The 15,194-nt window shown below is 32.9% G+C and overlaps 1 protein-coding gene and 1 long non-coding RNA gene across 3 annotated transcripts; both read right to left on the bottom strand.

Moving 5' to 3' along the window:
• Nucleotides 1-808: 808 nt before the first annotated feature.
• Nucleotides 809-2,565, bottom strand: LOC143613417 (RNA-binding protein involved in heterochromatin assembly dri1-like). 2 transcript variants are annotated; one of them, XM_077087126.1, is made up of 3 exons: nucleotides 1,741-2,565; nucleotides 1,284-1,354; nucleotides 809-1,139 (listed from the first exon to the last, which is right to left on the bottom strand). In XM_077087126.1, exons 1-3 carry the CDS (start codon nucleotides 2,319-2,321, stop codon nucleotides 1,114-1,116), a joined length of 678 nt encoding a protein of 225 aa, XP_076943241.1. In that variant the 5' UTR covers nucleotides 2,322-2,565; the 3' UTR covers nucleotides 809-1,113. The 2 variants fall into 2 exon arrangements, with proteins under 2 accessions (XP_076943241.1, XP_076943242.1); XM_077087127.1 differs by having other exon boundaries at nucleotides 1,238-1,354; nucleotides 1,741-2,562.
• A 10,220-nt stretch (nucleotides 2,566-12,785) lies between these two features.
• LOC143613420 (uncharacterized) lies at nucleotides 12,786-13,353 on the bottom strand. Its single transcript, XR_013150113.1, has 2 exons — nucleotides 13,274-13,353; nucleotides 12,786-12,938 (listed from the first exon to the last, which is right to left on the bottom strand). It is a non-coding gene; the product is annotated as an uncharacterized LOC143613420 (long non-coding RNA).
• Nucleotides 13,354-15,194: the final 1,841 nt, after the last annotated feature.

The raw sequence follows: 15,194 nt of genomic DNA, 5'->3' as shown, positions 1-15,194 counted from the left end.
TAATCATTTATTTTTAAGCTAACTGACCATATTCTAATTGAACTAAATATGACTCAAAAGATAAACTAAACTATTTAATTATTAAACTGATAAATACTAACTTTAATCTCAACCAAACTTTATCTTGATCTTTGTTGATGATTATCTTCTTTTTTGATTTTTACTCTATTTCGTTCAGAATTATAGCCATCATCAAGATCTTTATTAGGGAAGAAAATAAAGAATCTTTGTGGATATTAAAATGATAATGACATGTATACGACTACTGATTGACCAGGGAGCATATTTTTAAGGTAAAATATAAAGCCTCTTTTTTACAATTGTGTTGATAAGAATCTTGGCAAAAGCTAAACAATAATGTCTAGCAGGAGATCATATCACTAATTAATTGCCATCTCCACTTTGGTGGGATGGTAAAGGCTTAGGCCTTTGGGTGAGAGGTCTAGGGTTCGATCCCTGGCAATGGCGGTTTATTGTAAATGGTAGGAGGCAAGCTTAAACATTCAAAAAAAAAAATATCACTAATTAATAAAAATGTGTGTCTTAGCTTTTTGACCAGTATTGCAGATTTCTAGGTGAAAAAAAGATGTTAAACTTAAAAGATTTGGAATCCTATGCTGTCATGTTGGTTCTTGCTAATTAACCACATATATATCTTGTAATTACTAATTATTAGACTGTCAAACCTGAAATATTATTACTTGTTAGCTTGCAATTTATTAGATTTACGCTTTACAAAATTAATTTAATGGTTTCTCTATATTATGTAATTTCTTTTTGAAAAGCAGAAAATAAAGAACAAAAGCAACACATACATAATATTAGACTGAATCCTCATCCCAAAACAACATGATCTCAGAAGAACTTCACAAAATCAGCCATAAAATTAAACATGAGTTGTACTAATCAAATAACCATAATTAACCTACGACTTCCTAGCAGATCGATCATCGTTACTATTGAAATAAAAATTAAACAAAGCAAAAAACAAAAAGAGAAAATCAAAGATAGGATTGCATATGATATTGGCAAAAAGGAGGGCACTTTAGAATATCCGATGCTCTTTCTTGATTTCATCTGATCAATCGCTCATTATCTCTCTCACTCTTCCTCTTATGTAGATAGAAAACTCATAATACCTGAAATTATATCATATGAACATTGTTAATTTCTGCATGTATTAGTTATTAAGCTCCCTAATATCAACCGGAAACTATATGTTTAGGATCTTATTTACCGGAACTTGAAACGTGATAACAAAATTCAAAAGGAAGAATGGCTACCGGTGTCCCTTGGTGCATTGCATCTAAAGCATTCCATTCGGCTAGCGAAATTATGCTCGTTGCATCCTGGCCTACAAAAATCAAGTCATGTAATACTAAATATAAGTCAATGTAGCGCTAACTCACTTGGTAGTTACACAATGTCTTCCAGGTTCAAATTTTGGTAACGAAGTAGTTTAGATTTATTGGTGTGTAACGTAATATTGTAAGAGTAACAGTTGCCGTTTAAAAAAGTATAAAACTAAATATAAAAACTTAAAACAAATTTATAAGTTTATCTGTTGATTATTTTCTACAAAATAATTGAAACACTTTTGAAACTTGGTTACTATTATATGAAGTTGCCTCTTTCTTTAATCATATGCAATTATGCATGAAGTACGTACGTCTTTTCAGGCATGAAATATTATAAACAACAAGTAGGGTTTCTTGGGACCAAAAGAAAGGTTAAAGTTACCTAGTGCATATCCAGTCACCGGACTTCCACCCTGAACGACCGTTGCCACTACCACTACCACCGCCAAACCCAAAACCCCTCCCACGGGACATATCACCGTCAAAACCGCCACCATTAGAGCCCAAGTCATCCTTAAACGCTCCACACTTGAAGCAACTAGAGCGGCTCGCAAAGTTGTGAGCCCCACAGTTGCCAACATTGCAATACCAGTCACCGGGCCTTACATCAGGCCCGGTGAAACTGAATGTTGAAGGGTTGATACCAATACCTCGACCACCGAAACTGCCGCCATGTTTCATCTCTCCGCATCTTTGACACGATTCCCTTCTTTGGAAATTCATATGTTGGCATGACCTGCAAGTCCAATCTCCTGGCCTACTCATGATCTTTCTACACAAAGTTACAAACAAAATGTTAGAGATAGATATATAGATTATTAAGGCAAAGAACATGCATATATACAAATGTGAGTAATTAGGGTTTTTGGTGTTACCTTGTGAGGGATGTGTTTCTTTTGAGGGATTCCTGAATATGATGGTGGAGGGTGGTGAGTGAGGGTTTATATATATGTATATATACATGCAAAAAGACCTCGTAATTCGAGGAGATTCGGGCAGCTGTAGTTGAAGCTGAAGCTAAATCACCTTTTTCTTTTTTAATTTTTTCCTTTGAACAATGGGAAAATCTTACTTATTTATTTTTAATTATTTTTCATTATGTTATACACATTAACTAATGGATTTATAATATTATGCTAGAGGTAAATCTACTTGCTTACATCATGAGTCATGACACTTAGCTACTTTGATTTTGTTTAGTAACTGGTGGCCGGTGCCTCATATATGCACGCATATGTAGGGGCGGATCTAGTGTTGGGTTAGAGGAAACGTAGACACCCTCTCAAATCTCTAGTTTATGTTACAAACTTTTAATATATATTAAACACAACACATTTGCACCATGCTTATCTTTTTCGGTGCCCCAAACCTAACTTCTTGAGCTCAACCTTTTAAGTTTAAATTTAATTTTGTTTTGAAACTAACAATTAAACTCAAATTGCTTAATTTTCTTTCTAACTACATCATAAATTGAAATTTTGAAATCTGCAAGTTACGCAGGAGTGTGAGACGAAAAGGTTTTCACATCTGATCAGGTATATATGGTCGTTCACATATTATTTTGTGATTCGGTTTCTTGTTTTTATTTTGATATACAAGATACGTTCATTAGTTGTTTACATTTGTTTTTCTGTTGATTTCGTTTTGATTTGATTGTTTACGGGTTTCTTATAATTCAAAAGGGATGGGATTTTTTTTGTCATTTGAGGAACGAAGATTTGGGTTCTAGGTTTCTAAAACATTCTAGTTAATTTAGAGTCTAATAAGACTGTTATAATAATTAGACCAAAATATATATTTATTAGAGTATCATTTTTTAATAATTAAATTCGACAATATTCATATACTATATTTATTAGAGTATCATTTTTTAATGTAATATATTTTACCCGTCCAAATTTGGTTTGACCTGGCCCATTTTGGGTTGACTCGTTTTAGTTTAACCGGACCCATTGTAATTAACGTTTTTTGGTATCTACTGGATGAAATTTCTGTATCAGGCACTGCACATATGATGAGGAATTTACTTTTGATCTTGAACCCATGCGACATAGACGATCAGAAAGGAACAGTGTTTCAAGTGATTATACTTACATGGCGTTGGTGTATATGGAGAGAGAGAGAGAGGAGCATTTTCGTCGAAGAGGGCTAATGTTTCTAACACGATGGAAGCAATATATTCTCTAGGATTTTTTTTTATTAAGAATCGAACAAAAAAGTTTGTCATGAAAATATTGGTGCACTTTTGTTTTGTAATATTGTGTTTGTATTGATTTATAGCGTTTGCTAGGTGGTTTAATGAAAGTTCTGTTCCAAAAAAATAAAAATAAAAATAAAAAAAGGGCTAAACTAGTGTATTGAAAATTAAAGCCTTGGTTTTCTTTATTTTTATTGAGAACTAGTTTTTATCCCCCGTATTACGAGGCTGTTTTATATTATTCGTTTCTAATATATATATATATATATATGTATTGGATTTTAATTTTATTTATTGTAAAAGAGTTAATAATATATACTTAGGATTTGATAATGAAAGAGTTTCACAAATAAATGAGATGTTTTAACCAGGTTTAAAAGTTAATAATTTTTAGGGTGATCGGCCGGCCGGCCCGACACTCTGCTACACGCAATTTTTTTATTAAAAATATTATATATATTTTTATGTAAACAAATATGTAATTTTAGTCATTAAATTCAATTACACAATCATAGCTTGTTGTAGTGGTAAAGGTGTAACACTCCCAACCAAAAGGTTATGAGTTCTAGTCTCACTATATATCTTTTTTTAAACAACTCAAATCATAACTAAGTCAATTTAAAATTTCAAGTGTTAAAAAAAACATTTTACTTAAGGCCCAAAACTTTATTTCGTCTTTGGTTTAAATTTTTTAATACATCTCAGAGACGGTCCTGCTATTCATCAATTTCTATAATTTTATAAGTGTAAATCAAGAAAAAAAACATTAAAATAAGTATTTGTTTGGTAAAACAGAGATAGAGAATCAGTCTGTGCAGGTTTTAAAAATAACGAAGGTTAGAGAAAATGATTTTTGGTTAAATCATATAAATAAAGATTGGGATAAAAAATTAAAAATGCTCTAAAGTAAATTATAAAATTGGTTCATTTAATTTGAAAACTTAAGGAAATTTAAAAAGTTGGGATTCTAAAGATAGAAATGTTGTGGAGTTTGATAAAGCATATTAAGGTGTAGCTTCTTTTAAGGCTTCTAGAGTGCATGAACACAATGTTAAACCCAAAAATTCGGCTTTCATCTTCCAATAATGCCCTCCCTTTCATTCTTAAATTCTAAATTTGCCCTTGTATAATTTATATTTATATTTCATTTGATTGAATTCATATTCCTTTTCCTAACAAAATCTAGAATGGAGAAAAGAACGTTGGTTTGTAACTTTGTATTATAACATCGCTAGTAACGAGTACTCAAGCATGAATTTCTAACTCACTTGATGTGCTTGTGCATTGCATAGTTTTGTCCATGACAAACTCTCAGCGCAATTGCATCATCAGCCAAAAACAGATTGCAAGAGTAAATTAGTATTTGTTTTGCGTTCTCATTCAATCACAATATAATTCTTAAATACAAAATATATTGAAGAGTTATTATAATTTAGAATCCGAATTACCATAAAGTTTTCTATAATTTCAAAGGATTAGCGTTGCTTGTCTTATAACATAAATATCTTTGAGCCGTCAACAGGTTCGAGGACTTGGAGAAGTTAACATAAACCATTAGGCCATCATTTATACAAGTTTTCTCTTAGTCTCAAACGTCATTTTAATAGAGAAGGGCATCTATATCTATGTTTTAATCCTCTTAAGTTATATAGTTGTAATATTTAATAATCTAATATCTAATTGGCACAATTTATAATTAACCTTTAAAAATGTTAAACTGTTCCTTCCCAATTTATTTGATCTGTACACAATAATCTTAAAGAGTTACATATATAACAAATGGTTTGATATGTTATAAGAGTTTCTGTAGTTTATCTAAGTTGTAGTTGGACACACTATTTGATATTAATATCAAAAGGGCTTGTAGCTTAATATTACTAAGATTTGTGAAAGATGTTCATTATAGGTATTGTGGTTGTAGTCCCATGATAAACAAGGCATTAATTTTAAATTTAATGTATGTTTAGAGGGTGAGCAACTTAACTAATTTAACATAAGCCCGATATTAATTAATGGATTCCTAGTTTTCTTTTTGTAAAACCCAGTGTTAGTTGGAAGTTAAACTGTTTTTTAGTGGCTAATTAGAAATTTTAAATTAGTTACAGGCTAGATTCATCACATCGGGATACATTCGTCTTCCATCCGAGGAGACTCTCATATAAGGTCAACGCCCTTGAACACTCGCCCGAAGGCACGATGGTGCGGTGAGGTAAAACCCGTTCAATTTAAGGATCTAACTAGTGAACGTCACCACATACTCGCCTAGTCTCTTATCATCACCTGGTGTAGCCGAAACTAAATCCTTTGTATTTTTATGAGTTCATACTTAAGAAAAAGTTTTGTTTGGTTAGAGGAGTCAAGCGAAAAAGCTACACATTTGAACCTACTATAACTAGGCGTTTGAAACAAAAACTATAAACTTTTACTTAAATAGTTACAAATTTGGTCCTTTAAATTCCATAAGTTTTTGTTAATTTATATAATAGTTAAACATTTAGCCCTTATTAAAAACCAACTACCCTACGACTTTTTAAGAGACCATAAATTTTTTACAAGTTAATATTTTAAAAAAAAAAAAAATTACATCATAAAAACAAGTATTTTATTGTCTTTAATTTGAGTATGGAATTGCTACACTTCTTTAACTTTAAAAAATTAACATGTCACGTGATTACTAGTTAGGACCGGCAACAAGTCGAGTCAGATAAGCTTGGGTCATGTGTAAGAGCAAATTAGGGCCAAAACAAGTCGATACAAAAATGGTTAATTTAGTTTGGTTTGTGTCTGTCACACCCCGATCAAAGGCGGCGGAACATGCCGGGGTGCAACCGATGCCCAAATACACAAGACACTATTTAAAGTGACAATATTTAATTAACTCTTTTTATTTCAGCGTATCAATAAGCAACACATCTCGTTCACACAAACAAGTTGAATACAAGTAGCAATTATATTGTTTGTTTTACTAACATCCTAATAGTCTTGGTAACGTTGTCGTCAAGTCCTCAAGTCAACAAAAGTCAAACCTGTAACATTTCATAAAATAAAGTTTGTCAACACAAAGGTTGGTGAGCAATTTATAAGTTTGAGCATATAAGTATATAGAAATAAGAAGCCACAAAACTTGTATACGAAACAATAAATAAAAGCCATAATTTGGATAAAATCGCTAATAGACTTACGTTAGCGACACCTGCCATAAGAGAATACCAGATGGTTCAGTATTTAATAGAATATCGTTAATTGCATTACGTTAACGACACCGTGCTATAAGAGAATACCAGATAGATCACGGATTTATAGACTTCCCCCATGACTGAAAGCGATAAACACATAGACATATAGCATAGAACACCAAATCAAGCAAATATTTGAGTAATGTATACAATCACGTTTGTGGGTTTAAGATTCAAGTAAATAAAGCATTTAGTTTGATAAGTATGAAATGTCACCCCAAAACGAAAGATGGAAAACGAGGTATGAAAGTACTCACCTCGATTGCCATCGGGAAATAATAAATAATCGACATATAAAGAGCTTGTGAACGAAACGAACGAATCCGACTTGAAAGCTAATTGAAGACGAATAAATAAAATATATTAATGTACTTGAACTTTAGTTGAAATTACATTTGAAACATTGGACGAGAAGGTTCGGTTATTAATCGGGTTACCGGTTAATTTGTAAATGATTAGGGACTCGTACTTAATTGATAATTAAAATAAAATAATATTATTTTTTTGGGCTTTTAAATAGCTAAACCAATATCAAAAGAGACAAGACGGGTTTTAAATCAAGGGTTCGGCTTTATAAAAATGAATAGATAATAAAACTTATAATCACTACGTGAATATTGGCTTTTGGCCACACACATGCTCTAGGCGGTTTGCCACACCTCGGTCTAAATGTGTGGCTAAATATCGCTTTCGTCACACATTTGATATTCGTGTGACTAAAAACGCACCTGTTAGAACTAAAAACACACATGTTAGAACCTTTAGCCACATATATTAGATTCGTGTGACAAAAAACACACATGCTGGAACCTTTAGCCACTCTTATTCAATTTGTGTGACAAAAAACGCAGCTGTTAGCCACATTTTCACAAAAAAATGTGATATTTATTAGCCACACTTAATAAACTGTGGCCAAATATTATCTATGCTTACAGTAATTTGTTAATGATGTGGCTAAAGCTAATATATATGGCCACACTTACGGGTATATGTGACCATAGAGTATTGTTTGTTAGCCACTTATAAGTTTTATGTGTAGCTAAAAGTTAACGGTGACATTAAGACAAAGCGTGTGATTATTAGTAGTTAATGGTCACACTTTAATTGTTTCATATGTGGCTAAAAATTAATAAATATGGTCACACTTAAAGGTTTATGTGACCATATAACATTGTTTGTTAGCCACTTATAATATTTGATGTGTGGCTAAAAGCTAATAGTGACATCAAAATAACAAATGTGACTATTATTAGTTAATGGCCACACTTTATGCTTCATGTGGCCATCATCTTCACCTCCTCCCAATTACAAACCTAATTCATAAACATCCATTGAAGCTCAATACTCTTCTTCATCACTTTGCTTCTTTCTCCAAACTTCATCAACCATCATGCGATCAAATCTAATGGGGGTTTTAAACATGATTAATTAGAACCCCAGAGATGTGATAAACATGTCAGGGTTTGAGTTTTGTTGAGAACAGTTGGCTGACAGATTCGTTCTCGTTTATTGATTGATCTGTAACTCGGTGTTAAACAATTATTATTGATCGATTCTTGATTTTCAGATATAGTATTCTGAGTCTAGTTTCCAGAAAGGTAAATTTTGTAATTTTTGGACGAGTGTTGAATACCTTTTATGATTTTACAAACACATATGTCAAAGTTGATACGGGGAGTTATATTCTGGTCCATTTTTCAGACACCATAACTCCCTAATGACAAACCCAAACGGGTTGGTTCCACTTCTGGAACTTAGTATTATGAGTTTAAAAGATAACCCACTTGGTCTTACACAATTTGGTTTAATGAGTTGATAGAATCATTAAATTAGTTTTTGTTGCGCAATCTGCTGAACTGTTAGTACCTATCTGTAATGGTTGAATTATTTTGAGTTTTCTATGCTCGAGAAAAATATAATAAAAATTTTTTGAAATACCTGATTCATATGTCATACTGTGGTAAATTTTGTAGAATTTATCCTTAATCTTTTCTTTGTGAATAAAATCAGTTTGTACATGCCAGAATCTGTCTCGTGAACTGAATGATCATAAGTTAAGTTGTATGATGAATATTTGGTTGCTTTGCCATGATATGATGGGTGGATACATGTTAGGACTTTCGGTACTGTTGACATTACTTATTATCACCAACGATTCGTCGGGTCAAGTTTGTGTTTGCGTGTGAGTTCATACGTGGGTATTAGAGTCATGTGTTGTTGAACATACTCTCATAACTTAAAACACTTGTACTAGGTAACAGTTAGCGAGTCAATTGCATTCATTTGATTTTGAGAAAACTCTGTTACACGCGACACCAGGCTTTGGATTGAAAACACGGACATACTTGCATACTGGTTTTGAAAACACTAAACATTTGCCTATACTTGTTTTCTGGATTGAAAACACAAAACGTTTTGAAGTATTGGTTATGTAACCTGCTGAAACGGGCAAAAACGAGCTGAACTGCTGATTTTTTATTGCTGAATTGCTGCAAAACTGGTCAAAACACATTGAAACGATCTGTTAAGTGCTGAAACGAGATGTTAAGTGCTGAAACGGAATGAAAAATTGCTCAAACGAGCTGTTTAACATGATGTTTGCTGTAAAAACGAGCTGTTACGTGCTGAAACGAACTAAAAACTTGCTGAAACGAGCTGTTTAACATGATGTTTGCTGTTAAAACGAGCTGTTAAGTGCTGAAACGAACTGAAAAATCTCTGAAACGAGCTGTTTAACATGATGTTTGCTATAAAAACGAGCTGTTACGTGCTGAAACGAACTGAAAACTTGCTGAAACGAGCTGTTTAACATGCTGTTTGCTATTAAAAGGAGATGTTAAGTGCTGAAATGAACTGAAATATTGCTGAAACGAGCTGTTTAGCATGTTGTTTGCTGTAAAAATGAGTTGTTAAGTGGTGAAACGAACTGGACTGGAACATGAACTTTAATGATAAAACTAAAACATTTCCTCTGTTGTCCTTATTAAAAAAAAAAACTCAAAACCCGTTTTGACCCGTTCCGACCTTGACCCATTTTCACCCGGACTCTCTATGACCGAACCTTTTGACTCTGACCCGTTCTGACCCGAACCATAACAACCTTTTTTTAGTTGACCCGTTCCAACCCTGACACGTTTCGACCCTAACCCGTTCCGACCCATAACTTGTTTCGATCCAACCCAACCCAGTTTCCACCCCTATGTTTAATGTATATCGACGGGTTAGGCGAGTTGTACCTCTTAAGTCACAATTTAAAATTATATGCATAATGGGCCATTAGAGATTTCAAGGCCCAATATGGACCATTAGGACATGTATGACTTGTTTTTATCTATTATGGTCTAATATGACTCCCTATAACACGATATAACCCTTAAATATCTAATGTTACATATCACATGCCATAATAGGCCACTAAGAGATTTCAAGCCCTAATATGGCCCATTATAGCGACTATGACATAAAAAAGGCTATGATGGGCCACTAACACCAACAAAGCCCAATAAGACCTATTGATGAAAGTATCATATGTTATCAGCCATTAACATCTAACTATGACTAATGACATTCCTATACAACCTTCTTAGAGCAACTATGATGTGATAAAGGCTATAATGGGCCACAAACACCAGTTAAGGTCCAATAAGGCCCATTGATAAAAGTATGACATATTATTGGGCGTTAACCAAACTATGACTCACTAAACTCATATCCAACCCTTTTAGAGCAACTATGATATGATAAAGATTAAAATGAGTCACTAACAACAATCAAGGCCCAAGACGGCCCATTAATGCAAAGTATGACATGTGATGTGATCTAAAATATACATAATATTATATAAATATTTCCTATACTTTTAAGTATATTTGAGCCAGGTTTTTATTGAATATTATTCCAAACTGGTTCATATGTGGTTTGTTAAGGTTTTATGAGACAACGAGCTAAAATAGAGTATTTTTACTAAACTTGAGACCAACTAGTGAATAGTCGAACATAATAATAATAATAATAATAATAATAATAATAATAATAAGAATGAAAGCTACGAGGTTCAAATGTGTTGTTGTTAGAACAAAGGTTTAAATTGATTAATTTGTTTTTGATAAACAAAACAGATGGGCCAGAAAGCAAACTATAGTAAGTGGTGGTATTTAATTGGAGTCTTTGGACACAAGCTTTGGAGAAAAAAGTCGGTGGGCTTTAGTCTTTAATATATATATATATATATATATATATATATGAAAAAAGTCGGTGGGCTTTAGTCTTTAATATATATATATATATATATATATATATTTATAGAACCCTACAGACGGGAGGAAAAAAAATTCCAATCAAGTGAGGCGCCACCCTTGGTGGTGGTAGCTTGGGGCAGATTAAAAAGTCACGCAAGTTAAGGCCGAGTCATCTTTTGGTGCGTTTGGAATAAAGAAGCAAGCTACCTAGCACGTGAATTAATTTAACCAATCTTCCAGGCTAGTAGCTCAACTATATTTATTTCTTTTTCGATGAATCGTATTATTTGTTATATCTCTGTTTCATCTATTATTATGGTTGGCTAAACTTGTTATACTGCCTGGGCTTGGATAAATAATTTTTAAACTCGTTTTATTTTTGGTTTGGGATTATTTATTGATTGGTTTATGCTTTGGTAAAGTTTTTATTTTATTTAGTTGTGATGCATATGCGTATTTGGTATTAATTTATTATCAATTTTTTCTCCATATGCTTCTTTGTGAATGTCTTTCATGTATGGATGCATATTAGGTTGTTTACTGTGTGTTTACAACTAGTTTATGGTATATAGTTAACGTATTCCATAGGAACGGTAATTGAGAGTTTAGAGATACCGTATATTCTGTCACTTGAGAGACCGGGAGGTAATTAAGTGTCGTCTGTTTTGGTCTTTTACGTGTTTGGGTAGTGATTGCACGGGAGTGAGTTACCCTAGATTCATTTAGATTCTTACAAATCCGAATTATAACCGAATTAAATAAAAATACCCCTTTACGCCTTTGGGTGTTTTGTGATTAGAGAGACTGGGAGGTAATTTAGCCTTTGGGTACCTTAGCATAGTTAGGTAAGGTGAGACCGGGAGGTGATCCGAACCATTTAACCGTTGAGCTTACATGATATTTAAGGTTCTTAGGTATTGTTGGTGAGACCGGGAGGAGATCTAGCATACTTTAGTTATTCCTTAAGTTTCATATTTTTAGAATACGATACCAATCATAAATCCAATTCCGAGAGTTTACGAGTTAACTAGTAGGATTCCTTGCCTAGGTAGTTGTTCTCCCTATTTGAGTTCTAGTTCTATTTGTCGTGTCTATTTTTAGTGTCAGTTAGTTTAAGTATTATTTAATTTATAGTTAATAATAAAAAAACACAAAAAATCAATTAAATATATTTATTTAAGTTATTAGTCAAAGTCTAGTTTAGGTGTCGCTAGTGTCCTGTGGGTTCGATATCCGGACTTCTTTAGGCTTTACTACAGTTGATAGGTACACTTGTCTATCTAGTGGTCTAGCATTAGGATAGTCTAGATTTATAAATTTAAAACTAGAGTGTCTAGGTTAGGTTATATTTTTATAGACCGCGTTTCGCACATCAACATGCTACTGGGCGTTAACACCAACTATGAGTCACTACACTCCTATACAACCTATTAAATTAACTATGACATGATATAGATATATTGGACCATTAACAACAATCAAGGCCCAATATGTTCCATTAACAAAAGTATAACATGTTATAGGGCGTTGACACATGACTATGACTCACTACACTCATATACAACCTCCTTGTAGAGACTATGACATGATAGGTGATATAATGGGCCACTACTACCAATCAACGCCATTTGATGAGACCAACTATGACTCACTACACTCCTATATAACCTGTTAACGTAACTATGACATGATAGAGACCATACAGGCCATTAACAACAATCAAGGTCCAATAAGGCCCATTGATGAAAGTAGGACATATTATTAGGCGTAACCAAACTATGACTCACTAAACTCATATTCAACCCTTTTAGAGCAACTATGATATGATAGAGACTACAATGGGTCACTAACAACAATCAAAGCCCAAGACGGCCCATTAATGCAAAGTATGACGGCCAACTATGACTCACTACACTCCTATACAACCTGTTAACGTAACTATGACATGAAAGAGATGATATTGGCCATTAACAACAATCAAGGCCCAATATGGCCCATTAATAAAAGTATGACATGTTATCGGGCGTTGACACATGCCTATGGCTCACTACACTCATATACAACCCTCTTGTATCAACGGGATATGATAGATGCTATAATGACCACTAATACCAATCAAGGCCCATTGATGAATGTATAACATGTTGGGCCATTGACCCAAATCAAGGCCAAATAAGGCCTAATGACACTCCTATACAACTCTTTTAGAGCAACTGTGACATGATAGATGCTATAATGGGACACTAACACCGATCAAGAACTAGTATGACCCACTAATGAAAGTATGGTTTATTGGGCGTTAACACTGATTACTACACTCTTATGCAACTCTTTTAGAGCAACTATAAATATCACTTGTATTTATTTTATATGTTTTTATATTTATTATACAATTTCTTATATTATTTAAGGTTTAATTAGTTGTTATATATATATATATATATATATATATATATATATATATATATATATATATATATATATATATTTACACTAACAACTCTTTATTTTGATTATTAAAAATAAATTAAATTCATATTTAGTTTATATTAATTTCACTTCCCTCAAAATTTCAAATTAAATTTAACCCCCTCTTTTCTTCAAAAAATTTTGAATTACCCTCCCATTTTTAAATTTAATTTGACCACATATTTAACCTACCTTTTTTCTTTCTCTTCATTCCTTCTTATTATACTTATTCTTCATCTCTTTACACCCACCATAATCCTCAATCATTAATTCTCTAACTCACTCAATTCTTAACCAAATCCTTTGATTCCGGGCTCTAATCTAATTATTTTTACGAGAGGAATTCACGTGTGGTGTCTGTTTCCATCAATTCTATCTCCATTTTTGCCAGATTCGTGTTGAGTGTGAAGAACTCTGAGAACCAAGTTTGGGGATTTTCAATTTTAAGTGCTATTTCTTGTAATTGAAGCTTAGTATATCTTCTTTCATCGCTAAAAAGGTATGTATTTCACTTGTTTGATGACATCAGTTTGCCGACAGATTCATTTTCGTTTATTTATTGGTATGTAACATGATGTTAAACGATGATTACTAAACGATTTTTGATTCTAGGATATATCACTATGAGTCTAGTTTCCAGAAAGGTAAAGTTTATAATTTTTTGACACGTTTTGAATAGTTTTTATGATTTTACAAAAACACTAGTCAAAGCTGATTCGGGGAGTTATATTTTGGCCTGTCTTTCCGATACCATAACTCCCTAATGACAAAACAAAACGGGCTGTTTCTAGTTCTGAAAGTTAGTATTATGAGTTTTGAAGACAACCCAATTGGTCTTGCACAATTTTGATTAAAGAGTTGATAGAACCATTAAACAAGTGTTTGTTGTGCAATCTGCTGAACTGTTGGTACATATCTGTAATGGTTGAATTATTGTGAGTTTTGTATGTATGAGAAAAATATAATAATTTTTTTTGAGAAATCTAATTCATATATTCAACTGTGGTAAATTTTGTAGAATTTACACTTTATCTTTTCTTAGTGAATAAAATCAGTTTGTGCATGCTATAATCTGTCTCATGAACTAAGTGATCATAAGTTAATGTAAGGCCCCGAACCCGGTAGCCCTACTTTAGCGTCGGATTTACTCATAAACACAGTCCTTCAAATCAGAGTTTATTAAAACTTTTCGCGGAATATAAAACATCAATCATTTGTTACAAAACATTAAATCTTTTCTTTGATATCATAACACAAAACTTTATATTCAAAACATCTTTACTTCTTTCTTCAGATGCCAGCCGTTCAATCCATGCCATGCGTCATCCTCTTACTAGCTCTGTAATCGGCTCACCTGCGTGCATACTAAAAGTCAGCTACGCTGAGTGAGTTCTAGTTAATCAGGTATCATACAATTTATTCCCATATATTACTTCCCGTATCCGAAGACACATATTACTACCTTAACCTTGTATAAATATCCATAGGAGGATCGTCACGTAATATTTATTAAAAGAACCATTACCATTACCCTACCATATATAATTTCCATAGGAGGAACACTATACTATCCATAGAAGGAACACTTTACAGTGAAGTTGCCATCAGGCGAACTTGGCTTCAGGCGAAGTTGTCGTCAGGCGAACTTGGCTTCAGGCGAAGTTACCAGTTAGGCGAACTTAACTTTACAGCGAAG

The sequence above is a fragment of the Bidens hawaiensis genome, unplaced genomic scaffold (assembly GCF_021521415.1).
Source record: "Bidens hawaiensis isolate Kalapana, Puna unplaced genomic scaffold, B.hawaiensis_p1.1 tig00037336_1, whole genome shotgun sequence".
In the NCBI taxonomy this organism is placed as follows: Eukaryota; Viridiplantae; Streptophyta; class Magnoliopsida; order Asterales; family Asteraceae; genus Bidens; species Bidens hawaiensis.
The sequence above is the reverse complement of the archived record's forward strand: the minus strand, read 5'-3'. Positions and strand labels throughout refer to the sequence as shown.

Coding starts and splice junctions, on each gene's coding strand:
- LOC143613417 (XM_077087126.1), bottom strand. CDS start 2,321: ATGTATATATACATATATATAAACCCTCACTCACCACCCTCCACCATC. Junction 1,355..1,740: donor GGTGACTGGATATGCACTAG/GTAACTTTAACC, acceptor TGATTTTTGTAG/GCCAGGATGCAACGAGCATA. Junction 1,140..1,283: donor CAATGCACCAAGGGACACCG/GTAGCCATTCTT, acceptor ATATAATTTCAG/GTATTATGAGTTTTCTATCT.